Raw genomic sequence first — 27500 nt, 5'->3', positions numbered from 1 at the left:
TCAATTGATGATTTCCAAAAGCCCTACTTTCCTGCCTGGGGAAACAACAAGGCTACGCATAATCTGCATTCAAAGTATCACTCGCCCTTAGTCAACATGGTATCCTGAACGGCTTCAGGAAAAGGATCTGGGGACGCAGACCCTAAAAGCAAACATCGCTCCCACAATTCTTCTGACCTTTGTCAAAATGGCTACCTTTGGCGTCCTTTTATCAGCATGCGCATGCCCAGCTCTGGCCCCGCCTCACCCCGTGACGCTGATGCGTGCGTCGCAGCGTAGAGGGACTGCGCGGGAGGAATAAATTTCTCTGTGATTGGTTGGTGCAGGATTTCAAACCAGAGCTGGAGGCGCGGTGCCGCTCTGCCGTTGGGTGAGGCGCGGAGGGAAGTAAGTGGAAGGCGGCCCAAGTGGGTCCAGGCGGACCCGGCCAGGTGGGCGCTAGAGGCTGCGAGAACAGGTGCGTCTGACTCTGGGTGTGTGGTGGGAGGAGAGTGTCCGAGGTCGTGAGCCGCGGCCACCGCGGGTTCAGGGAGAAGATCTTACCTACAACCCCTCTGGGAGGTCTCCACCGGCCGGGGGAGGCAGCGGCCGGAATGGGCGGTGGTTGGGAGTGGAGGGCTTTTTTATCCTAGCTGTGTTTTTGAGGTGATGGCTTGGACAGGGCAAGACAGGTGGTTTTGAGGTGATGGCTTGGACAGGTGGTTCCTTCCACCCCCAAGAAGTGACTTTGACTTAAATACAGAGTTTGGGAGTGGGTGGGGTAATGCCCCCATTCTCTTCCGAGGGGCACGCACGGAATTTTGGAAGGGAGAAATCCTGGTGTTTGAGAGGCCGGGGCGGCTTGAAGTGGAGCCTCTCTCCCTTCTGGACTGTGTGTATCCAGGTAGGCTGGCCGAGGCAATGACATCTTGCTCGTCCCATCCGAATTCTTAGCCTTAGAAACAAGGAGGCCTTACTTTTAGAATTTCACGTATGTTTCTCTTCACTGAATTTCGTTCCGTAGGCGGAGGGAGTGTTTAGCAACGTGGGGTGGGTGAGAAGATAAGCCTTTTTTTTTTTTTTTTTTTAAAGAAATGTTATTATCATTCTCTTGAATGTGTGGGGTGAATTTTTCGAGTTATTGAAAGTGTTTAGAGAGAAGGCGCCTTTCCTATAGCTTAATCACTCAACAGGTACTTAATCAGTGCATAATATAAATGCAATACAATCTTATTTAGCCATAAAGGAGCTTGCACTTTTTGGGGGCTGATAGAACTTAAGATAACTGTGGTGAGTCTAGTAGGCCTCTACACTATTGAGTATAGTGTACATTAGTATAGCCCTTTTAGAAAATATTTTGGCTGTATTTATCAAGAGCTATAAGAGGTTTTTTTACCCTACGATATAGTAATCCCAGCCTTGGAAATCAGTTCTAAGGAATACAGCCACCTAAAGGAAAAACCTGTTTCAATTGTTCATGTTCAATTCATTCATTTGGTGAATGTCTTTTAATCATTTGCCAAGTGGCAGGCCCTGTTCTGGGTGATGGCTCATCACCCAGATGAGCTCAGGGGCTCAGCAGTGAACAAAACAGACAAAAATCTGTGCATTCTTGAAACTTAAACTGTTGGGGAGGCAGACAATAAACCAATTAATATATGGGTATGTTAGATGAAGACAAGTGCTTTGGAGGAAAATAAAGGAGAGAAGCGTAGGGGGGTAAAGTCTGCAATTGAAAATTGGGTAGTTAGGAAAGACATCAATGAGAAAATGACATTTGAATAAATCCCTCAAGGAGGTGAGGGAGTGACCATGCAGCAGATTCCAGGTAGATGTAACTGAAAATTGCATTAATATTCAAAAAAGACAATGGTTAAATAACTGTTAATTAACTTTCTGTAACTTAATGGAAACATGATGGAGAAAAGCAAAACACAAACATATCAATCTATGATTGCAATATTACAAAGATATCAGTATATATAATGGGCAAAGATTAGATAATGAGATGTATGTAATTGTTTAGGGTGATGAGATTTTAGTTTCACTATTAAAAAACATTAATTTTGGGGGCACCTGGGAGGCTCAGTGGGTTAAACCTTTGCCTTCAGCTCAGGGCATGACCTCAGGGTCCTGGGATCGAGCCCCATGTCGGGCTCTCTGCTCATCGGGAGCCTGCTTTCCCTTCCTCTCTCTCTACCTGCCTCTCTGCCTATTTGTGCTCTCTCTGTTAAATAAATAAATATATTTAAAAAATTTAATTTTTTTGAACTTGGAAAATTCCATAGTATGAAGCAATGTTTTATATCTGCCAAATGAATGTTATCGATAATAGAGAGAATTTTGGACTGAAATTGTTAGGGAATGTTTTAGTGAATTGGTAAGACACTAGACCTTGAAGAATGGAACACTGCAGAATGGTAAGAATCCACAGTATAAGAAGGAAAAAAGGATTTAGTATACTAAACTGGTAATAGTTTTTTGAGAAATAATAGTTCAATTCATCTTTTTATTTTAGTCTTCATTCACGCTGGATTGAGAACATTCTGTTTACTCTTTCTGTAATTCATTTGTTCATAAGAGCATTTGGTTTCAAGATATTCCTTCTGTCTGCCAGTTGTATAGAGACTTCTGATACAGTAAAGCAAAAGCTGGACATCTGGGAAAAAGAATTGCTCCAAAGTGCTTTCATATGAAAGAATCTTAGAGTATTGAGACTGTCTTAGGAAATGATTTTCTTTGGCAGTGGAAAACCTGTATTGCTGAATTCTTGGGAATCTCCAGATTTAGTAATGTTTTTCATTAAAACTCTTTCCTGAAAAACTCAACCTTCCATTGCTTTGTCTTACAATATTTAACACCCTTGATGCATCTAAGGCATGATGTATAGGTCTCTTAATAATGTTGTTTCTAGGAGGAAGAAGAGGATAGAGACTTTTCCCAGGATACTCTGCAGTTAAGATCTGTAATAGTCTCTTATTCTGAAGGACGATGTCTGTCTCTGGGCTGGGTGATTGAAATTAAATTGGGGACTCAGAGCAATCACATCAAGCTGAGAGTCTTTCCTGGTGATGTGAAATTGCTCCCTCAGGGATACTCACAGATTGGGAATCTGTAACATAGTGACTTCTCCACCTCTGGGGCTTCTCATCAATAACAGCTGAGATTCTCTAGCACCTTTTTGTTTAAAGTGCTCCACAAACTGATTTCCTTGCTACACACAGGGATCATTTCAGCTTTCCCAAAAGGCAGCTGCCTCCGTAGTGAAAAGTGACAGCTGTTTTACAGCTGCAAAGCAATGTACTACAATATGACTTTGTTTTTGTTTCCTTTCACATTAGTGTATCTCCTAGCTCTGGAGCTAAATAATAAAGGGGGAGAAATAAAGGAGTGTTCTTGTGAGTGAAAATGTGACCCAACAGGAAAATTAACATTGTTTTTAATTGACATTGAATAGGATGAGTAAATGTTAGCTTTTTGAGTTACAGTTTGGTTGTGATATCAGAGTTAGTACTGATGCAGAAAGATATTTTTGTCATCTATAAATAATTCCTGAATGTCACTTCTATAGAACATTAATAAAAATACATGGTCCCCTGGTGTATAAAGAGAAGAGGATTATATTTTGCTAGTGCCGTTTTTGGATTACCCTAAGTAAACCTGTGTTAGAGGAAAAGCTATTTTCAGATGCTACAAGCCTCATGTAAGACAGCCTGCTAAAGAGCCTAGACCTGGTCAAATTTTGCTGTCTTCTCCATTCTTCTTGGTCTGGGTTCCAGCTATGATTTGGTAATCACTGTGGTAGAATGTAAATAACAACTATCAGACCAAAACAAAAAAAAACAACAAAAAAATGTCATACCCACTATAATACCCTATATAACGTTCAATTTTTACATTATAAAACTTTTACCTATGTGAATTGATGCTATTCTGTGAGGTCAGTAGGCCGAGTGTTACTGTTCCCACTTATAAATGAGTCTCAGAATCTGACTTACTCCAGGTTATACTAACAAATAGAAGAACTGAAACTTTATCCCAGGGCTTCTGTCCAAATCACCCTTTTTTTAAACTGTTGTTTAAGTTTTCATCTATATTACACACTGATGTTCAGGTAGAATGGAAATTCTTTTGACAGTAGACTCAATGGTGTGTGTTCTCTGATTTCCGTTAATCATTTATTTATTTATTTAGTAAACTCTGTGCCCAATGTGGGGTTCCCACTCATGACCCTGAGATCAAGAGTCACATGCTCTACTGACTGAGCCAGCCAGGCACCCCATCAAATATATATTTTTAAATATTGAGTGTTTGTGTGCATAATACAGTTGTGCCAAAGATACGATTTCTCTCACATGTACAGCCTACCTGGGATATAGGGTAGAAATGTGGTAAAGTTAAATTAGAGTGCAAGGTGTATGTGTCTTGAGTGCCAACTAAGCAAAGCAGTGGAGGAAGCATCAGTTGATGTGAATGATGGCAGCCTGCCCGTGATTAGGGGCTGGATGGAGAACATGAGAGAAGAGTCCACGGGTATGGTGATCGTACTTGTCAGAAAGGGAGTAACTGAAGGTGATTCTGAGGTTTGGAACTGCGTGAATGATAAGGAAATCAAAATTGGGAATTGGTAGAGTAGGTCAGTGGGTAGATTGGTTGCTGATATATGTGATGGGGAAGGATAGAACCAAGTCTCAGGATCAGGCTTCACCTCTAGGGCATTCCAAGTGAATTAAGAGTTGTAGGACAGCGGTTAGGAGAGAGGCTGGAGAGGGATGGGTGATCCTCTGGAGAGCTGTAAGGACTAACATGGGATAGTTTGGTAAGTTCTTCGAGAGATTGGAGGATTGAATTTTAGGGAATATCTGGTGTTGAGAGGGAAGCGTAGAAAACCATAAATGCTTCCTAAAACTAAATCTGCAGACTGATGATCTGACATTTGAGGGTTACCTCTGTTTTATAGCAGAGCACGGGGAGTTAAACAACTGCCCCCTGGGTACCAGGCCTCACATTTGGACAATAATGTAGGTGGAGGTAGTTGTATGAGATAACCGTTGCTGCGATGAGGAGATGTCCCCGGGTAGGTTCTCTGTGTCTTTAGTCTTTTGAGGAATCTGGTTGTGTTTTCAAGAGCATACCTTCCCACAACCCTTACTCTAGGGAGTGGTATGCACAACATAGGGGAGAAGAATAGTGGGCTAGAGGAACTTGAGAAAATGAGAAGATTTCTTTTAAAGGGGACAAAGGATCAGGTTGTTGTATTGTCATTTAAAACATCAAACCTTTTTTTTTTTTTTTTTTTTTTTTTTAAAACAACCAGTTTTTAATACTCTAGTTGCACTGTGAAATCTTCCTTTTCTGCACTCTTGGGCAGTTAGACATTTTCCTATGTGCGGAGTTCACTGACTTTGAGTCTCAGAATGTATAGATGACTGCTGAGATAATGAAAATCAGTGCCCTACATTTAACCCGATCAGTCTCTTCCCATTTTTACTGGAGCCAAAGGAAATCATCATTTGAATAAACTACTGAAATCCCTGCTCCTACCCTGTAGCATTTGGGTATCTGTGTCTGGTTTGTCATACTGGGAAACCCATGGGCATCTCCACAGCTTCCAGATCGCCTCCTGCCAGTTTTAATGCTATTCTTTTAGTTTTGTTCTTAGTTTAGAGAAAGATCTTTGTAATACATTTGTTAGTCTGGTTGCTTAGCAGCTTGCTGTGATTATGTAGCTTGGAACAGATACATTGCCATTTGAAAATCTTGGTTTCCGCCCTGATTCAGGTATATGTTGCCTCCAAGCATGGAACTGAAAGCTTTTTGGCTATTAGGCCAATCATCATTTGAGTACAAATGAATAACTCTGTAGCACTTAGTAGAAAATATCTTTATGTTTATATATTCCTTTGTCCTTTGTGGGTTTTTTTTTTTTAACCCTGTCCCACCCTCATAGCTTATGGTACAATCTTATAAACATTGTAAAGAGTTTTCATAAAGAGTTATTTTAATTTTTCTTAAAGATTTTATTTATTTATTTGACAGAGAGAGAGAGAAAGAGGACAAGCAGGCAGAGCCACAGGCAGAGGGAGAGGGAGAAGCAGACTCCCTGCTGAGCAGGGAGCCTGGCCTGGGGCTCAGTCCCAGGCCTCTGGGATCATGACCTGAGCCAAAGACAGATACTTAACCGATGGAGCCATCTAGGCGCCCCATAAAAGAGTTCTAAATTTTATTTAGATGCCTGAAATAAGGAGCTAGACTAGAATGTTGAAGGGTGATTTGGAGAAACACAAGAATTCTTAAATGGTATTTTTAAGGACATTCAGTTTTCAAATGAAATTTATTTTTTAATTTCATTTCCTTGATAATTTTTGTAACGTCCAGTTGATGTCTTTTTTTCTTGTCTGTTAAATAAAGATCTTATTTCCTCAAAGTGTTCCCAGTTAAAGTCTATTCAGAACACAACTGTCTGTAAGGACACCGTTTTTAATATAATATCAGCAGGGCTTTGGGGGGAATATGAAGTCTGAAATTCATCATACAGAACACAGTAGCAAATGATTTTTTCCTTTGCCCTTCTAACTGTGAAGGTGGTGTATTGTCTCCTTGATGCCAGAATGTGGTACAACATAATCCTTTGCCTATACTTAGTATAAATTTATTAGACATAGTCCCTGCACACAGTCCAGCAGAGAGCCCTGCATTACAGAAATAATTCTTGTGCTGCTGAGCTGGCGATTTCCTCACTTAATCACTCGTGTGACGTCATCTGGGCTGTTGGTAGGAAATGTGCTGACCATGTCCTGCGTTTTAAAAGGCAGTTGCAATAGGGATGCTAGCTAAAAATGAAATTAAAAATAAACCTTTTAAGTTACATTGAAGGTCTTCAAAGTCCAGAAGGATTAAAGTGGCAAAAGCATTGTATTAATCAATAGACTAAGAGCCACGTTTTATAGTTGGTCACCTAGTAATCAACTGACATGCTTGTCCTTAATTGCTTTCCTCACAGCTCCAGAGTGACTGCAGACTGGAGGAAAAGAAGTAGGCAGGAAGGGGGTGTTATATTTGGAGGTCTGAAATGCTTTTCTGATTTGCAAATAACATTAAACATTCCAACTTTGTTTTTGTAATAAAGATCATACAAAACACCGATTGTTGGCTTGAGATCCTTATAATGGTAGCTACAAATGGAAGAGTCCAGATGTTAGTCACTGATGGCTGTAATGGATTGCTACTGATCTTTTGTCTGGGGGAGAAGGCAGGACCTCTAATGTATATTTGATTTCTTGGCAGAAAGATGGATACGACGATGCTGAATTTGCGGAATCTGTTTGAGCAGCTTGTACGCCGGGTGGAGATTCTCAGCGAAGGAAATGAACTCCGTAAGTCATCCTGAGCTGGCCTGTGTGAAGAGAAAAAACAGCTTTCAGATCTGGATTTTCTGCAAAGCTGACGTGTGTTCCAATCTTAAAATTGTTTTCATTTGGGCTTCCTAAAAAGAAAATGATTGTCACTTATCCATGGTCGGAGCTTAATGGACACTCATTCTAGCTGGTCACTTTTTTCCTGTAGTTACTCTTAAGTAGGTGCCCCCAGATTTCTTTCGTTATCAAGAGTCTCTTTCCATTGACTGTTTGGCATTAGTTGTCAATTTCACTTTCACACCAAGAACTGGGTAAAATCTGAGGTTCCAAGGATGTTGCTTCTTTCTTTAGAGTAGTAGTTGTCTGTATTTTTTATCCTGGCTTTCCCTCTGTACTGTAAAACATTTTCAGTTGAAGAGGAGAAACATGTCACAATTTCTTTTTGAAGAAGGGACTGTTCATCTGCTTTCACCTATTTCGTGGATTTGATTCTTAATAAGAGAGGTTTGAAATTGGATAGAGAGTTGGAGAGAAAAAGGAGGTGGGTGAGAGAATGGTGGTCTAGGAAGTAGATGAGTGAAGAAGGGGGCTGATGGCCCTGACTTAAGTGATTTAAGGATTTATTTTTTTCTCAGCTTTTCTTTGAATTGCCATCGTCTTCCATTTGAGATTTTCATTAATACCTAATTTAGTAAGCATTGCTCTTAAGTCAGCCTCATTGATGTAAAAGTGAAGTAAGAACTGTCTCTCTAAGCTTTATTTATTTATTTAGTTTTTAGATCTTCACAGTACTTAGTGTGGTGTCCTGCTTATGCCATTCAGCATTTTCTTTAATTTGATGTTTTTAATAGCTCTTATCCACTTACAGGCCTTTTAAGACAATATTCTATTTTCTCTTTCTTAATAGCTGTTGCATGACCCTATCATCTGATACCAGCTCAGTAACCATGATGGCATGCTAATTAGGCTCCTCTTTGAGGTCACATCATCTCAGAAGATGGATTGCTTTGGAGCCCAGTGGGGGGAAGAGTATTGAATGAGAGATCTTAAAATTCAGGCTCATTCAGCAAATATTTAGCAAGAACCTAATACAGCGTCTAGCACATGTTGAGTTGAGGGAAAGGGATGACTGACTAAAATGGCTTCATGGACAAAAGTAAGCCATAATGGAGATCCCATAAATGGAGCCATAATGGAGATCCCAACAGACACAGATGAAAGAGGGCATTTAGGGTGGAGGCAAGTCAGGGTGGGGCTTAAGGGGGAGTAGGAATAAGCGGGGAGTGGCATAATCAGAGAGAGCTCTTGGAAGATGACCCTGGCAAAGGGGGAGCCTGGGAGACCAACGAGGATGTTGTTACCATAGCTCAAGGAAGAAGCAGCAGGAGCCCTAACTAGAGTGGTGTTTGTGAAGCTGGAAATAAGGGGAAATGGGTAGAAGAGACTGTGATAATGAGAGCTCTACGAGGAGGCAGCTGATAGGATGTGGGGCAGAGGGAGGAATCTGGGGTTTGGAGTCTCAGTAACCAGTGTTGGCTTTTAACTTATTTCTGTATCTGTTTCTCCATCTGTAAAATAGGAATTCAAATGTCTTTATCTTTGTGGGAGTGCTGTGAGCATTTGGGGATAAAAACGAGATGCTAGTTGTGAAAATACTTTGGAAGTAATTATGCCAAAAAATTTTAGATATTCTTACAGGTATCCTTATTTTATAAACACATTTCTGTCTTCCCATTGATTCCTGTTATGAAATAGAGGCATGTTTGCCTTCCTCTCCATATCTCTAATTTGGAATGTTGGCTTTGAGGACATGGAGTAGGTTTATGTTTTCTAGACTCTAGAATCTCCTTTCTACAACCGTCTCAGTCTCTGTCCTCTTCTTTGATCCTAGGAATTCCTTGCATGGTTAAGTATCCTGACTCCTTATTCTAGTCTTTCATCAGTCACTTTATTCTCTCTCCTTTTTGTATAGGTTTGTTCATGTTTTGTTTTTAGCTAAGTCCATGTTTCCTGAAAGATCAAAATGAAGGTTAATATTCAAATAAAATGACTTTAATAACCTTATCTTTGATTTCCCTGGTCTACATTGTTTTTACCTTCTATTTTTATTTTATTGTGAGCCGCCCAAAACTTTTTTTATGTTGTTGCTGTGTAAATTGGGAATAAATATAACTTAATATTTATCAGGTATCTGTTGTGTGCCAAACAATGCTGGGTTTGTGTTATGCTGTCTACAGTAGGTGATGCTACAGTGTCTATGACTTGATGCCTTTCTTCAAGAAGATCATGGTATTTAAGTTTCAGAGATCGATTTCTTATGAAACAAGATAATACAAGTATCAAAATAAGTGCTTTTGGGAAGTATAGGAAAATGTAATGTGGAACAAACAGATTAGGAAGGGATTTATAGAACAGATGGGACTAGAAGAATGGATACATAAAGAAGAGTGTAGGTAGAGCATTCTGTTTGGAGTACACAGCTTGATCACAAGGGAGAAGGCAGAAATAAGCATGGGTCTGTTCTGGGAGCAGGGACAAGAAAGAGTATTGTGTAGTGGTGGGAGGTCAAGTTTGAATAGATTGATGAGGTGGGCTTGGACGCCTGGAGTTTAAATTTGATCTGAATAGCAATTCTTCATTTATTTGTTCAATGGATATTTAAGTGCCTACTGTGTGCTACAAGGCACTGGAGAGAAAAGAGACCCAGTGCCCTTCCCCCTTCCCCTTTCTAAGAAGCTTAGAGAGTGGTGGGGAAAACAAAAGGAAGAGCCTGTGCAAAGACTCCAGGAGGAGTGAGCCGAGAAAACCAAGATCTCTGGGATGGTTTTATAATCTATTTGCTGAACTATGAATCAAATCCTCGGTTTTTGTTGTTGTTGTTTTTTGTTTGCTTGTTTTGTTTTTAATGAATCAGAGATTATCCTCAATTTGTTTTAAGGAAATTTCCCTTAATTCCTTTTTTTTTTTTAAAGATTTTATTTATTTGACAGAGAGAGCACAAGCAGACAGTTGGGAGCGACAGTCAGAAGGAGAGGGAGAAGCAGGCTTCCCACAGAGCAGGGAGCCTATGCAGGGCTCAATCCCAGGACCCTGGGATCATGACCTGAGCTCTAAAGGCAGATGCTTAACCAACTGAGCCACCCAGGCATCCCCCTTCATTCCTTTTTGATAGATGCATTTCATAGTTTAATAAACATAACTTTTTAAAGGAGGTAATTTGAAGTTAATTAATCTTTTGAAGGGGCTCCTGGTTGGCTCAGTAGGTTAAGCGTCTGCCTTCGGCTCAGGTCATGATCCTTGAGTCCTGGGATCGAGCCCCACATCGGGTTCCCTGCTCAACGGGGAGTGTGCTTCTCCCTCTCCCCCGCTCATGCTCTCTCTCTCAAATAAATAACATCTTTTTAAATCTTATTTTATTTTTTCAGTGTTCCAAGATTCATTGTTTATGCACCACACCCAGTGCTCCATGCAGTACGTGCCCTCCTTAATACCCACCACCAGGCTCACCTAACCCCCCACCCCTCCCCTAAATAAATAAAATCTTAAAAAAAAAAATCTTTTGAATATGTACTTCATGATGGGGGCTAGTACCAAGTTGGAATCATGATTCACAAACTGGCCCCCAAAATGCTCTGTTTATTGATCTCCTATATCAGAATTTTTCCTGATCTGTGATCTAATGTGCTGTTTTGACCCATCTTAGCAAACTTAGTTCATAACAGAATTATACCTAAGTAATATTTTAGGTATGCAAATATTCTGGTTTTGGTCTAGCATAAACCAAGTTGAACTAGTAATTGAATCATTCATACTATTAAAATAGGAACTCTTTCCTGGAAATGAATTGATACTTTTTTTGGTTTGAGTTCCATCGTCCAATTCACTTAGACTTATAATATATACCAATTAACAACGAATAGGGATTAAAACCCAAATTTAATAAGGTTTATCAAGAAGGAGTGTCCTTGGAGTGCCTGAGTGGCTCAGGTCCTGGGTCCTGGGTCCTGCGATGGAGCCCCACATTGGGCTCCCTGCTCAGCAGGGAGTCTGCTTCTTCCTCTGCCTCATCCCTCCCCGCTGCTCATGTTCTCTCTCTTTCAAATAAATAAATAAAATCTTTAAAAAAAAAAAAAGGAGTGTTCGAAGGAACAAAGAAATGAGCAAAATTAGGTCCAGTGGAAATCTTTTCATTCTCAAAATTGTTTTTCAATTCAGTAGATATTTGAGTGTATATAAATATAGTGTATACAGCACTATATTTAGAAACATTTAATTGACCACAGTGTGGAGCTAGAAAGTTTTAGATGTGTGGTTGAAAAGTATATTTCTTGTTCTTTATTTTTTGAAATTGAGGTACTATTACATACATCAGAAAAGTACACAAATCATAAGTGCAGTACTTGATGAATTGCCGGAGTGAACGTGGCAAAGAACCAGCTCTTTAAAAAAAAAATGTTGTGACTCTACATCGTTGAAATAGTTAAATTGGCAAAAGGATATATTGTTTTCTTTTTCTTTAAGAAGGAAAAAATTTATGTGTTTTAAACAAAACGAACACACTATTTAAAGCTATTTGAATTGTAGCCATATATATATATATATATATTCTCTGTGTGTGTGTATGTGTATATATATATATATTTAGCTTTCATAGTTGTATTCTCTAAGATAATTAGGTCATAATATCCTGTTCTGCTAAAACCTTTTGTTTGTTACAAACTGAAGTGTCCTTATGTGTAAGACTTGCTTTCTCTAGATTGAATTGGCATCCTAATTTGTAAGTGTGAAGTTTAGTCAAATTATTAAGACTGGAAAGAACACTATATTCATTGTTTCTATGCTCTTAGGTTAAATTGAAATAAGAAAAGTGCCCTTACTACCCAAGAATCTGCAAGCTTTGTGTGCCTGTGGCCTAGTTTCAGCTGTAAACTGGGTTAGTTTGGCCAGCAGCAGATGTACACCTTGGGAACTTCCTCCGTGAAGGTGGTGTGGAGTGATGCCTAGAGCTAGATCGAAGGTAACGAGAAAATAGGAAGGCAGTGTAGAACAGTCTTTGCCAATAGCAGGTGGCAAGCATGAATGCCACCAGGGTTATCGTGCTTCAGGGCACGGTGTTGGAAGTGATGCTCTCTCTGCAGACATGTAGAAAGAGTCCACATTCCGCCATCAGTGACTCACCCTAGGTTAGTATGATCTGTTCTGTGTCTTTCCCATTGAAATGTTTATACACCCTTCAGGGCAGTGTTAAACAGCACAAGCAAATTGGCTCTTTACTTTCAAATCAATATTTGTATAATTATATAGTTGAATGGAATTGTAGGCCTAGACATCTGTAATATTAATCTACATCTACTGGAGCATATTACAGCAGTTATATTTGAATTTGCTGTTTAACGTCTATTTGGCGCAGCAGTGCATGACTCAAAAGGAGGCTGTTTTTGTTTTATAGCTGTAACTGTCCTGGTGTGTGACAGCTGCCCCAGAGGTATCCCCCTTTGATTGCCTTCTGTTCAGGAGCTTTCAGTGTTGGTATTACATCTGGAGCCAGGTGACTAATGAGTTCCTTATTCCATAGCAGATGCCACTGGCCAAGCCAAAGGAGGTGGCCTATCGAAACAGGAATTGCTCTCCACAAAGCTGCCATGCAGGGTGATGAACAGATATCCAGGATCTGCTCCTGGTTATTTTCAGCTGGCTTTGCCGAGAGTTTAGCTGGTCCCTTCATTATATACTTGGAGGAAAACTAACTAGAGGACTTAGGCATTAGACTAGCCTTAGTACTGTGTTTGGTGCTCGAGTTATTGAAGTTTCCCCCTTTCCTCAGAATTCATCCAGTTGGCAAAGGACTTTGAGGATTTCCGTAAAAAGTGGCAGAGAACAGACCACGAGCTGGGGAAGTACAAGGATCTTTTGATGAAAGCAGAGACTGAGCGTAGTGCTCTGGATGTTAAACTGAAGCACGCACGCAATCAGGTGGATGTCGAGATCAAACGGAGACAGCGAGCTGAGGCTGACTGCGAGAAGCTGGTGTGTATTGTTCTCTATGCTAGAGTCGAGCCAGTGGGGGGAGGGCCAGCATCATCTGGTCTTGTTTCCACCCCCTAGTTATACTGAGTTTCTTCTTCCACGTTAAAGAACTAAAAGCAGCCTGTCCATTGACAAGTTGGCCTAGATTGAAGCTGAAATTGCAGCATAGGAATCCTGTCCTTCATAGGCTGAAATTTAATTTTTTTCCTCTTCTTGACTTAAAACTATGACTTCATAGATTTCAGATGAGGATTTTTAAAGAATTAAAATTAAGGAATTCCTAGCATGCTTGATCTGTCACAAGATGTTGGCTATCTCTCATGCCACCCAGAATGCCCTCATCCTTTTGTCAATAGCTAGTATTTGTTATTGAGACAAGACAACTCTTAAGGTTTTCCATCATTACTGCTCCTGATTCAGGGGAGGGGTGAGATGTAGTCAGCCAGTAGAGCAATGTGACTAACGTGGAACACTGTCATTTTGGTGTACCAGGGTGGGTCATGGTACAAAGGAAAGCCTTTACATGGAGCCACTAATCCATCTTGGTACAGTGTTAAATGCCTCAGTAAGCTCAAATTGACTGGTTCCAGTGTGTCACAGCTTTGTATCCATTTTAATGCATTTCGCTCCACCCTTTAGAAAGGTGGGTGGCTGCTTTGATCCATAGAGGAAGCCAATAATTGTCCTGATCAAATGACACTAAATTGTTTTTGCTATGCGAAATTCTGTTTGGGGACTCTCATTTTGCAGTACTGTCTTGGATTAGCCCCTTGACCCAAAAGTCTTGTAGCAGAAAGCCCACTATTCTGGATGGAGTTCATTTTGCCAGTCAGAAATCAGAGACACAATTTGGGCTTGATGTGAATTAATATGCTATCGGTGTAGCAGCCTTCCTGAAGGCTCATTTGCATAATGCTGTATTTTAATGTCTTCTGGTCTGCCCGTCCCATAAATTTGAGGTGAAGTTTTCTCCCCTGGTTAGTCAGGATGTTTTACTCTGCTTTGGTCTGCAGGAAAGACAGATTCAGCTGATTCGAGAGATGCTCATGTGTGACACATCTGGCAGCATTCAGCTAAGCGAGGAGCAAAAATCAGCTCTGGCTTTTCTCAACAGAGGCCAGCCGTCCAGCGGCAGTGCTGGGAACAAAAGGTGGGGAAGCCGTGTCTGTTGTTATCTGATCACGAGCAGCACAGCTGTCAGAAGTTCTTGTTATCTGAACTCTTAAATAGACTGCTTCTGGAATGTGTGCTGAATAAAGCAGAAAAAGACTTCTTCGGAGGAAGGGTGGGTGGGAAATAAAGGCACAGGCACAGGGGCCTCCCGATTTCTTTTATCTTCTTCTGTTTTTGATCTTTCCTTAGGATAATTGTTTCACCACAGGTAAAATTTTGATGTTGATGCAAAATTGCACGTCAGTTACTAATCCTGCTCATTGCTGAGAAACCTTAAAGGTGAAAGTGGCAGTTCAGCAATACTTTCAGCATTTACTCTCCAGAGAGCTCTTGTAGCTTTTGTAGTCTTCTGGTTTAGAAGGCCTTCTGTGAGTCAAGATCAGACAATAACTTTGGTTCCACTGCATCACTGTTTAAAATCGTCTCTACCAGGCTTTGAATTTAACACCCCCAATACAGTATGGAGGGAAAGGTCAGCACTCTTCCAGCTATTTATTTTGTTGCCTGGTTGTTTTATGGGGTATCTTTATAACTGAGAAAATATATGGGCTTAATTTCTTCAAAAGCTGATGCTGGGTAACACTCTTTCTTGTAGAAAGCAACCACAATTGGGATCAGATTAAACTTCACTCTTATGCCTGTGAATTTCTAGTAGCCTTTTCCGCGAGGAGTAGCACACCCTGCTCCTGTCTGTAACTTTGAACTGGTGTTGGGAGGTCTTTGCCAAAAAAGCAGCTGTGCGGTGTGTGTCCTCATGCACGCACAGCCACTCTCTCCCATGGAAACCACAGCAAGCAGCCACCATGGCTAGGCTTTGAACTTGTAGTTGTCTCCATAGGAAGGCACTGCTATGAAATTGTTGGTGTTACGTGACCAATGCGACTCATTCTGGGTGTTTGTGCGTTTTACTTTCCACGGTCTTCTGTATCTAATACTGTCTTGTTTCTCTCATCTAGATTGTCAACTATTGATGAATCTGGTTCCATTTTATCAGATATCAGCTTTGATAAGACTGACGAATCGCTGGTAATAAATGATTGATCTCTGAGGATTGTCTATTTTTCTTACCCCTGCTCCCTCAGGACTCTCTCTCCTGCCCTCTCTTCTGGAATTCCTTTATTGGCTGTTTTGTTTGTTGATGTATGACAGATTCTGAGCTAGCATTTTATTTTATTTTATTAATTAGTTAATTTATTTAAAGATTGTATTTACCGATGAGGGAGAACAAGAGAGCGCATGGTGCAGGGGAGGGGCAGAGGGAGAGGGAGGAAGTGTCTTTAAGCAGACTCTGCCCTGAGTGTGGAGCCGGATGCAGTGGGGCTGATCGCAGGACCCTGAGGTCACGACCTGAGCCGAAACCGAGAGTCAGACGCCAAACCAACTGTACCACTCAGGCGCCCCTGAGCTCGCATTTTAAAATAAAAATCCACACAGGCTATAAGAGACTGGCTTATATATTTAGTTTCTGGAAGTGAGAATATAGAACTCAGGATTTGGGACGAGGTTAAATTTATTTAACGGATCTGTGAGCTGCATGTGCTAATTGACTGTATCTTGGCTTATTAAAAAGCCCTAGCTAGCAATAAAAAAAAAAAAAATTAGCAAGATCCTACCCAGGCAGGATTTATTTGCTGCTCTTGGAGAGAATAGACTTGTGCCTTATTTCAGAATTAGTTTGGTTCTTAAAGAAAACTTAGTCATACTTCATAATTAGAAGGAAACCAGGGCTCTGGAACTTCAGCCAGAAGACTGACAAAGTTTCTAGGCACTCTGTAATGCTCTGTTCAATAATGGTTGACTGGTCTAAACTCCTTGCTACCCCACTTTTGTGGGGCAGCACCCTTTTCTTAACTTATGGTGGTGTTTCTGTATAAAAGTCATCTCCTGATAACTCAGTCTTTGATGTTCAGACTTTGATGGTTTATTGGTTTATGTATCTTTCCTGTTTTACTGGCTGAATGCTAGCAACAAAGCAATAAATCAGGAGGTTATTTGTGGTTGGTTTTCTGACAGTGAAATAAGTGGTGACTACTTGTTACGTAGGCTAGGAGCGTTCTGTCCCAAATCAGTGTTTGGGGAAATCATTGCCATTTTATAGATATAAATAGTAAGTATCTCCTTTTTAAAATAAGGAGTGATATGAATAGGTCTGGAGTATATGATAAAACTAGAATGTTTTAATAGCTGATTTTGGAGCTAGAACTACTTATGGTGTATCTGTTGTAACCCAAACTGAATCAAATAATCAGTAGCTAAATTAAATTACTTGACCAGGAATTGTAGAGATTTCAGTTAGCTAAGCTACCATTTGCTTTATACTACTGTTTCTGGGTTTTGTTTTTTTCAGAGATTATCAGGAGTAAGGAAGTCACATGAACGTAAATGGTTAAAATAAGTGAAATGAAACTAGACTATAGTAAAAAAAAAAAGTAATTCTTCAGGGATGAATGTCCTTGTTGGGGCCCAAAGAAGAGGGATGTTTGAGAAATGTAAAACCTGAACTAGAACTTTTTAAGTGGTTACATTGTACAGAACATCTGATTAGATAGCAGTCCCTTAAGAGTAAGAAAGACATCTAACCTGATCAGTATAGTGCCAGAGATTCTGTGAGTTCTACAACTAATTACAGAAATAGTCAGAAATAAAAGACCAGGCACTGGATATAATCACGACAGAAGTTGATTCTTTAACCTTTTCTCGCCTCTGTGGTATTGACTCCTGACTCTATTATAATAGCTTCAATTTTGGATAGAAAGCAAGTTAACTTACTGTAACTCTATAGCTACAGCATCTGAGACCCTCCCTTCGCCCTCTCCCCAAATTATAAGTTAGGCAGCTGACTCAGAAAGCCTTTAAGGTTCTCTGTAAACTTACTTCCACAAAAATTCCTGTCTGGGGTTTTTGCCTCACCACAGAAAAAAATTAATATATTATAATTGTCAACAGGATTGGGATTCTTCTTTGGTAAAGACTTTTAAACTGAAGAAGAGAGAAAAGAGGGTATGTATGGTTTTGTTTTGTTTTTGTTGTTTTTACAAAATTACAATAAAGGAGTTTTCTCTAGAAATTTTTCCATGATACAGCATTCCTGACATGTTGCTCTAACTATTGTTAAACACCTATTACAAGTGAATTCCTGCGGGGTCATTATGGATGATCCTCAAGGTAGTAACTCAGGACAGTCTCGTCCTAGTTCACTGTTCTGGCTGCCTCTGGAGTGGAAAAGGATATACTTGTGTTTGTTTTGAGTTGTCATAGGAATTTTTACTCAGGACTTGTACTCTAATATAATTTTCAGATGAAATGTGTGTATAATGGGATATGCAGAGCTGTGTCTGTGTGTGCTTGTTTAGGGTACTTAATATGTGTCCAAAGACATATTGTCCTTGGATAGGATTACATCTCTACTTTTTCTGGTGCTGTCACCTAAATTTTTCCAAAGCTTGCTTGTTTCTTTTAGGGCACTGAGGGCATTTTTGTGTTTGTACAACTTAAGCTTCATGTGGAAATAGAATGAGAGAGAGCATATTGTTATTTACCATAGCCCTGGTATCCAGGACTTTCACCCAAGTTATACAATGGAATAATTTTATCTTCTCTGCTTCAGATCTTCTGTGACACTGAACTTCTTGATCTTTGTCTCCTTTCCAGCGCTCTAGTAGCCGACAGTTCATTGATGGTCCCCCAGGACCTGTAAAGAAGACTCGTTCCATTGGTTCCACAGTAGACCAGGTAAGAATAGGCCAAGAGAATTGTGGTTCTGAACACATCAGAGGTTAGTGGTTCCAACCATTAAGTGTACTCTGTCTCTCCCTCTCTCTCAAATAAATAAATAAATAAAATAGAATCCCGAGTCAACGCTGCAATGTTATTTTGAGAGAGAGATTTGGTGAGTTTTTCTATGTAATAATAGGTCCTTATCATCCATATGAATGGAATCACTCTGATTGAGTAAACAACTGTCAGCTTTATATTTGATTCTTAGTTTGTTGTTGTGTATGCCTCTATGACCTATATTTCTGTTCTGAAGTATAAGGTTTCAATTGAGTTTTTTTGAGCTTGGGCCTTAAGTCCTGACCAAGATTCAGGAATTTTTTTATTTATTTGACAGACAGAGATCACAAGTAAGCAGAGAGGCAGGCAGAGAGAGAGGAGGAAGCAGGCTCCCCACGGAGCAGAGAGCCTGAAGCGGGGCTCGATCCCAGGACCCTGAGATCATGACCTGAGCCGAAGGCAGAGGCTTTAACCCACTGAGCCACCCAGGCGCCCCTAGGATTCAGGAATTTTTTAACCACTCCAAAATTACCTTATAGTGGTAGGGATATTAGGTTCACTTGTTTGTCCTTCCCTCATTTCTGCTTTTGTTTTAGGGGAATGAATCCATAGTTGCAAAAACTACAGTGACTGTTCCCAATGATGGTGGGCCTATCGAAGCTGTGTCCACAATTGAGACTGTGCCATATTGGACGAGAAGCCGAAGGAAAACAGGTCCACTGACTTTGTAGCTAAATTGCCTGTGTAAAACAACTGGTAAAATTCAGGGACACTTGGCTTTTTTGAACCCTTTGAGGCAGGGATTGGATATTGTGGGTAGTTTCTTGCTGCTGCTTACTGGACGCCAGAGCACTGTGTCATATTCTACTTTTGGATTGCTGGCCTGGTCTGTGCCACTCACATATAATATGTTATTTATTTGGGAAGGGAGAGGCAGAGGGAGAGGATCTTCAAGCAGACTCCCCAATGAGCGTCGAGCCCGCGCAGAGCTTGGTACCACGACCCATGAATCATGACCTGAGCCGAAATCAAGAGTCGGATGACAAAGCCACCCAGGCGCCCCGTTATTAACTCATTATTCTTAAATTGATTTTTCTGCATAGCCATTATAGTCGCTTCTGATTATGGTTACAAATTACTGGTTGTCTACCAGTTATATTAAAATTGGGGTTAAAATTCAGAAGGAACAAAATATTAAGAAGCTTAAAGTTGCTTGTTTTCTAGGTACATTACAACCTTGGAATAGTGACTCCACCTTGAGCAACAGGCCGCTGGAGCCAAGGACTGAGACAGAGAGTTCTGGCACTCCACAGAGCAATGGAGGGATGCGCCTGCATGACTTCGTCTCTAAGACGGTAGATCTGTGATCGTTCTGTCTTCTTTCGGGCTCACTTAATTTTTTGATTGTGAAAGTAATATATACCAGGAACAGATTTAAATAACTTAGTGTTAGAAAGTTAAATGTCAGATCTCCTTCTTTCAGTTCCACTCCTCAGAGCTAACTACTGGTTACAGAGGATGTGTATATCTTTGCATTCTGTGAATACATTATGTTAAAGCGGCTTTTAAACAGAAGCAATTGTTTATGCTTTTTAGTAATACATATTTATGTAGTATGGTTGGATATAGCACACTTTACCTTTGTCTCATTGGATTTCCTCATACAAACCCAAGCAACCTGACTGAGGTTCAGAAGAGTTAACTGCCTTTGTTTGAGCCACAGGACAGTAAGTGGCAGAGTTAACATGGAGTTTTTATGAGTCCTCATCAACAGGTTCTTTCCACCATTGTACACTGCCACCTTCCAACTGGGTGACCTTACGCAAATTACACAGCCTCTTTTGCCTTTCCTTAAAGAACAAAACCTATGTTACAGGATTATTGTGAGAATTACACAAGTATGTGTAAAGGGATTAGGAAGTTGTTTGGCACATACTAAGTGCTTAAAAAACGCTGGTTGTTGATGATGATGATTTTCTAATTCAGACTCCTCTGTTATTTCTGTCCTCTTTTGTCCTCAGGTTATTAAACCTGAATCTTGTGTTCCATGTGGAAAACGGATAAAATTTGGCAAGCTATCTCTGAAGTGTCGCGACTGTCGTGTGGTCTCTCATCCAGAATGTCGGGACCGCTGTCCCCTTCCCTGCATTCCTACCCTGATAGGAACACCTGTCAAGATTGGAGAGGTAGGACCTATGGGGTCTGTCCTTGTATTATGATTTCTTTACCTTTTTCAAAGCTTAATGTCAGTTTTTGTAATAAAATTAGTGATGTCAAGAGTAGTTTTTCCACAAATGATGAAGAGAAATGATAAAATGTTAACTCGCAGCTGAGTCCTGCTTGGGTTTGTCTGTTTAGTAACTTTTCTTCACCAGACTTCTCTTCCCTTCCCTCCTTTCACCTTCTCCCATCTTCCCTACTCATCCTTTCTCCCTCCTTTCCTTCCTCCTTCTTTCCTCCCCCTTCCCCTTCCTTTCCTCCTCATCTTTTTCTTCCCTTCCACATCCTCTTCCTGTTTTGTAAAATTCCAAACATGTGCTGAAGTAGAGAGATTAGGATGACTGGCCCCTGGTTCCTATCACTCAACTTCTGTGATTACCAGTTCATGTCCAGTCCTGATTTATCAGTACCCCCGTGTTGTCCTCCTGGCCCTGTCCGGTGAATTATCTTGACACAAATCCCAGCCGTTGTGTAATTTCATCTACGATTGTACTTCCTTTTATGTTAGAAGTATCCTATACTAAGCTAGGTTAGATTGCTTATTTCTAAAAACTGATTCAATCTATTAAGTATTTATTTATTATATGAACAACATTAACAAGATTCAGAATGAATTGATTATGTTGCTCCCGAGCCCCTAGCAAATCAAATGTTACTTTTCTTTAATCTTAACAGTTCTTATTCATGCATGTAATTGGTTACAGATTTTCTTTACTCTGATAGAGAACCATGGAGTTCTCCCCTATAGATAGGTTTGTGTCCCGATCAACTATGAGTTGTGTTAAATAATTTTTCTTACTAAGAATAATTAAAGGGTTAAAAAAGGTTTTTGGTTTTTTTTTTAAGAATAATTAGTTCATATTAAAGCCCGTACCTGTAATCTCATTATTGCTTGCTTTCTGAAGCCCTTGAGTAGAGGACAAGCGTGGACAGAGTTGTAGCTAGTGGTCTTATTACTTGTTCATGCAAGAGTGTATATATGTGGGGCACCTGGGTGGCTCAGTGGGTTAAGGCCTCTGCCTTCAGCTCGGGTCATGATCCCAGGGTCCTGGGATCGAGCCCCACATCGGGCTCTCTGCTCAGCAGGGAGCCTGCTTCCTCCTCTCTCTCTCTCTACCTGCCTCTCTGCCTGCTTATGATCTCTGTCAAATAAATAAATAATTTAAAAAAAAAAAAAAGAGTGTATATATGTGACCATGAATCAGTTCTGTTGTGGTTGTAGGAAAAATGTAACTGAGAATCTCTGTTCTATTATATGCTTTGGGAATAGGAATTTAAAAGTAGACATGATGTCCCAGCCTGAGTATTAGTTTGGGGATGGTTCTTCCTACTCGCCTTGATTTGCGGTCTAAGTGGTATAAATAATAATTTAAAACTCTCCCTTTTCAGGGATTGCTAGCAGATTATGTGTCTCAGACTTCTCCAATGATCCCCTCCATTGTTGTCCATTGCGTAAATGAGATTGAGCAGAGAGGGCTGACTGAGGTAAGAGTCAATCTTCAGGGGCGCCTGGGTGGCTTAACTATTAACTCTTGATACTGGCTCAGGTCCTATCTCAGGGTTGTGAGCTGGAGCACATGTCTGGCTCTGAGGCCTGCATGGAGGCTGCTAAAGGTTCTCTCTCTCCCTCTCCTTTTGCCCTGCTCCTGCCCGTGCCCCGCCCCCAACTCTCCCTTAAAAAAAAAAGTCTACCTTCAGAGAATGTGGATTTGTTTTTTTTGTTAATAATTAGTTTGTAACTGGAAGTGTCCCCTCAATAACAGACAGGCCTGTACCGGATCTCTGGCTGTGACCGGACAGTGAGAGAGCTGAAAGAGAAGTTCCTCAGAGTGAAAACCGTACCCCTCCTCAGCAAAGTGGATGACATCCACGCTGTCTGTAGCCTCCTGAAGGACTTCCTCCGAAACCTCAAAGAACCCCTTCTGACTTTTCGGCTAAACAAGACTTTCATGGAGGCGGCGGGTAAGAGTAGGTCTTATACTCAAATATGAGTCCCACAGGGGCAGGAATGTTTGACTCTTGCATGTGTTGCCCAGTACAGTGCCTGTGCCCGTGTGGACGTGCATGCGCTCTGATGGAAGAATGACTGTCCGTGTTCTCAGTGCTTGTCCTCTTCCTGTCTAAACTATATGGGTACTGATGGGGTTTTATGTTGTTTTGGGTCGAGTTTGGGGCTGTCCTTTTGAACTTGGAGTCAGTCCCCACATATTTAATACATTAACAAATCTTCTCAGCAAAGCTCTTGTAAAATTTATCTTAAAATTGAAATTTGCCACTCCTACTATTACCACTCTTGACATCTCTCATCCTGGAATGACAAAAGAACCTACTGATTTTCCTCTTTCTATTCTCAGCCCTCTACACTATGATCCTCAAACAGTATCTAGAGGGGTCCTTCTAAAATTTAAATTAGATGAAGTCGCTTCTGTCCATAGAATTCTCTAGTGACTTCCCATCACTCTCAGAATAAAAGCCACCAGTCCTTCACATGGCCCCAAAGACCCCACCTGTAGGATTCAGCTCCTGTTACGTCTCTAGCATCATTTCTCTCAACACTTTCTTTCTTTCTTCCCCTGATGCACTGGAATACTTGTAGTTCTCAGAGCATAATAACCAAGCTTACTCCCCTCACGAGAGTATTGAATTTGTTATTGTCTCGGCCTGGAATGTATTTGCATGATTTGCTCCTTTATTTCTTTCAGGTTTCTTTTTGGGTACCTTGTCCTCAGAAACATCTTTCCTGACCACCTTGTCTAAAATACAACCACCCATTACTTTCTAGTTTCTACTATATAGCACTACCTGCTACCTGCTTTTTGACTAACTCCTCCAATAGAATGTGAGTTCCATGAGGCAGTCTTTGTTTAGTTCTGCTTTACCTGAGCACTTAGAATAGTACCTAGTCCATAGTAGGCCCCTGACCACAATTTATAAACGAACACTTTCTTGTAATTGTAGTTGCTGCAGTTGTGTGCCTGCCTTCCCTGCACGTGGGTTGCTAGCTGCTTTCCCTAACTGCAGGAGCTGATTTTTTTTTAAAGGTTCTGATTTCTAATATTGAGCTGTGGGCCAGTGTCCTGCTTGTTAATGAAACTGGAGTTTGATGCAGTCATGAACCTCATCAGAAGTTCCAGAAGCTTACTGTATAGATGAGACTTTGTGGTCGATCACTTGGAAGCACGCTGTCAAGGGAAAGAAGTCTAGGCCTCTTGGTGTTTTCTTTTCATTTACAGAAATCACAGATGAGGACAACAGCATAGCTGCCATGTACCAGGCTGTTGGTGAGCTGCCCCAGCCCAACAGGGACACATTAGCTTTCCTCATGATTCACTTGCAGAGGTGAGTACAGCCGAAACTCACTTCTGGGAGTTTGGGAATTTGCCACGGGGAACATAATGTGGGTTGGGTGTTAGAGAGGGAATGTGATGGGTGAAATGTTTTCTGATAGATCTTATATTTTAGTTTGTGTTTAAGTGGAAGAGCAAGTCTTCTAATTAAATGCTCTTTTTCTCAGAGTGGCTCAGAGTCCAAACACTAAAATGGATGTGGCCAATCTGGCTAAAGTCTTTGGGCCTACCATAGTTGCCCATGCTGTGCCCAATCCAGATCCAGTGGTAATGTTGCAGGACATCAAGCGTCAGCCCAAGGTAGGCAAGTGCCCTTCGTATATATACATACACACAAAAGATATATATGTGGAGATATATAGGTATCTTATGTGACGTGATAACATGAGAAAGCGCTAAGAGGTAAGCCCTGAGCTTCAGAATGTGCATATATGTACATAAAAGAGATATATGTATATGTGTTTGTGTGTGTGTATATATATATGTGGAGAGAGATATATATATATATGACGTGATAACATGAGGGTGTGGGAAGCCCTGAGCTTTGGAAGTATGCTAACCTGTTTGGTGGCTGTTTAGGTGGTAGAGCGCCTGCTTTCCCTGCCCCTGGAATACTGGAGTCAGTTCATGATGGTGGAACAAGAGAACATTGACCCCATGCATGTCATTGAAAACTCAAATGCCTTTTCAACACCACAGACACCGGATATTAAAGGTAAGGCCCAAGTTGTGTTTCCTAAGGGACCTGACTCCTTCTCTGGTTTTGGCCATGTACCCTCTCCCTCCCTTCGCTAGAGCTGTTTGGAATTCAAAAATTCAATTTGTTATGAGGATTCTAACATTAAAAGAAAATTTATACAGCTCTACCACCCTGACTTTTTTTCACTTTAATGGAATGTGGTTCTCCTTTTCCTTCTACATACGGATATTTTAGAAATAGAATAAAAATTCAGATATAATTTGATCTTCTTTCACTTAACATACTGAGAGAACTTTTTCTGTTACTATATAATTTTATCATTTTTATAGTTGTAAACAGTAATTTACTTTAACATGTTCTATTAGGAATTGATGTTATTTTTTAATTTTCCATAGTTACTAATAATGCTGACATCAGCATTATAGGTATATATCTCTGTTTACCCCACTGTTAAATTCCCAGGAGTGGGAACTGCTGAATTAAAGGGTTGAACATTTTTTTGTTTTACCAGCTTGATTTCTTAAAGGCTTTTGCCAATTTGTATCGTCAGCAAAAATGTTTGAAGTTGGTTTCTTCCAACTTTACTGGCATTGGAGACCAGACCTCTCATTTTTGCAAGATCCTTTTTAAGAAAGAACGTTGTTTTTTCCTAATGTAGGTAAGAATCAGGTGATCAGACACTAGATTTGTGAATGCTGGAGTTTGAGAATGGCTTAAATCAGGAAGCATATGTCAGCTGTTTATTGAGCAGTTGCCTGCATGGAAGATATACTGGTCTGTTATGGACGATGACAAAAATGATCTCTGGGACTTTGCTTAGGTCTTTAACCTTAGCTCTTAAGGGCTTCACAGGGTATTTGGCTTAAAACTGGCCACCCACAAGGGTGCTTTTCTTTTTGCCCTTCCTTTAAAAATATGTCTTAACTTTGATTGAAGTGAGTTTACTGGGGCCCGTGACCACTCCTGAGCATCAGCTCCTCAAGACTCCTTCATCTAGTTCCCTGTCGCAGAGAGTGCGCTCCACCCTCACCAAGAACACGCCCAGGTATGTGGAACTGGCCGGCCTGAGAACTGAAGAACTCTTCCCAGCATACCGAAGCATACTGAAGGGGAAATTCGATGAAGCCTTCAGCTAGCAGCTAGCTTTTAAAAGCAACCTGGAGCCATAATGATCCCTTTTTGAAAAGGGTCAAAGGGTTTTGCTTCCCCTCTGTCATCGCAGACGACAAAGAGTAGTTTGCAGAATAGTTGTTGAGGGTTTCCTATTTTTAGCTGATAATACTGAGTAATGTTAGAGTTGTTTATTTACCTACCTTTCATGGAATGCTTTTTCGGTTCATTTTCTGTAGATTTGGGAGCAAAAGCAAATCTGCCACCAACCTAGGACGACAAGGCAACTTCTTTGCTTCTCCGATGCTCAAGTGAAACCCTGTGTCCTGTTGCTTGCCAGCATTTACTGACTGCAAGGAAGGCCGCACCTTCTCTCCACAGCCTCTTGTACTCATTACTACTTTTAGCATTCTCCAGGCTTTTAATCAAGTTTAATTGTGCACGGGGGTTTTATTAAAACTATATATATCTCCCTCTCTTTCTCCGGTAATGTAACATCAACACCTTGTGCTGCCGTTGTTGGGAGCTTCTAGATGGGAGATCTTTGTAGTGGTAGAAGGGAGAATATGGAGTTCATTGTGATTTTGCAAGGGAGGGAGTCTGGAGTGGACCCATCCCTCTGGCTTAAAACCGAACGCTGCTCATGGACTGATCTTTCTCTGGTATTATTTAGAACTAATTTCCCTGAGACAATGACAGAAGCCACACCCCTTTTGTAAGACTGGTATCTCAGGGTGGGAGGTGGGAGGGCAGGGTAAAGAAAAGTTGGACAGAGGATTTAGGGTGGCTCTTTCTGAGGACTTGGAGGTCCCCTTCCCCCAGTATGAACTAAGCTGTAATGTGGAGCCTTCATAAAAATGGGATAGGACTAGGGCAGAACTAGTGATGGGGGTGTGCTTAGCTTTGATTTGGATTGATTAGGTTTAATAGTGTTAAGTGGCACAACCTTGTAAAAGTGATACTACAGCTTGAATTGATCTCTAATGGGCTTCTGGCTGGACTTTGGATTTGGTTGGGGTCAAAGCCGGTTTGTGTTTCAGTTGAATTCTTTCTGTTGGCTTGACACCCCTCCCCTTGTCTATTGGAGCCCTACTTCTAAAAGTCACATGCCATCTATTTGGCGTCCCAGTTCACAATTAAGAGTAGGCTATAAGGGGAGATTGTCAATATTTTGTGTGGCAAAAAAAGCCACAGTCATGTTGTCTTTGCACTTTGGTTGCCAAAAATCTTCCTATGGAACATAGCCACATCTAGATAAATATGAACTTTTTATTAAAATTATTTCCAGTGTCTATAAAAATGCTTTCTTCTGTAGAATGTTTTTGATTCATAGTGACCTTTGTCTGTAAAACATATTTAGAATAATATTTGGAAAAAAGTAAATCTTTTTTTTTTTTTTTTTTTTTTTTTCCAAAAAGACTGTGAGATTGGTGTTCTTATCCTGGGAGGTAACCTTCAGTGCCTTTTTAAGAAAATATTTTCCTCCATGTTTTGGTCTACTGTTCATTTTCATTCTCTCCCCTCCCCCACTGTGGCCATCAGGAGTCTGTTTCTTCGTTTGTCATTCAGGGTCTTTCATTGTCCAAATTGAAGTCCTAGATTTGTCCTTTGACTGTTTGCCTCTCATTTGAAGAAACTACTTTAGACAAAACCCAAATTTTTAAAAACAAGTCTTTAGGGACCAGAATGGTGCAGTTTAAAAAAAAAAAAAAAAAAAAGACGACTCTGGCTGGCTGACTGCCTGGAGCATCCTTCACTGCTGGAAGTGCCTCTGGAGCGAGTAGGGTGATTAACTGAGGGCACCTGCGCTGG

At 40.7% G+C, this 27500-nt stretch overlaps 1 protein-coding gene across 3 annotated transcripts; it reads left to right on the top strand.

Annotated features, from left to right (window-relative positions):
• Nucleotides 1-338: 338 nt before the first annotated feature.
• On the top strand, nucleotides 339-27093 carry RACGAP1 (Rac GTPase activating protein 1). 3 transcript variants are annotated; one of them, XM_046012650.1, is made up of 17 exons: nucleotides 339-457; nucleotides 7271-7355; nucleotides 13162-13364; nucleotides 14378-14514; nucleotides 15494-15563; nucleotides 17484-17537; nucleotides 18189-18269; nucleotides 18908-19025; nucleotides 19536-19666; nucleotides 20333-20497; nucleotides 21921-22016; nucleotides 22295-22493; nucleotides 23765-23870; nucleotides 24046-24178; nucleotides 24458-24593; nucleotides 25515-25623; nucleotides 25928-27093. In XM_046012650.1, exons 2-17 carry the CDS (start codon nucleotides 7271-7273, stop codon nucleotides 26001-26003), a joined length of 1899 nt encoding a protein of 632 aa, XP_045868606.1. In that variant the 5' UTR covers nucleotides 339-457; the 3' UTR covers nucleotides 26004-27093. The 3 variants fall into 3 exon arrangements, with proteins under 3 accessions (XP_045868606.1, XP_045868605.1, XP_045868607.1); XM_046012649.1 differs by having other exon boundaries at nucleotides 353-457; nucleotides 7267-7355; XM_046012651.1 differs by lacking the exon at nucleotides 339-457 and adding an exon at nucleotides 812-883 and having other exon boundaries at nucleotides 7267-7355.
• Nucleotides 27094-27500: the final 407 nt, after the last annotated feature.

This window comes from Meles meles, chromosome 7 (assembly GCF_922984935.1).
Source record: "Meles meles chromosome 7, mMelMel3.1 paternal haplotype, whole genome shotgun sequence".
Classification (NCBI taxonomy): Eukaryota; Metazoa; Chordata; class Mammalia; order Carnivora; family Mustelidae; genus Meles; species Meles meles.
This window is presented reverse-complemented; position numbering and strand designations above follow the sequence as displayed.

Excerpts from the sequence above, each read along its gene's own strand:
- RACGAP1 (XM_046012650.1), top strand. The coding sequence starts at position 7,271 with ATGGATACGACGATGCTGAATTTGCGGAATCTGTTTGAGCAGCTTGTA. Across the intron at positions 7,356-13,161 it reads CAGCGAAGGAAATGAACTCC|AATTCATCCAGTTGGCAAAG; the intron begins GTAAGTCATCCT and ends CCCTTTCCTCAG. Across the intron at positions 22,494-23,764 it reads GACTTTCATGGAGGCGGCGG|AAATCACAGATGAGGACAAC; the intron begins GTAAGAGTAGGT and ends TTTCATTTACAG.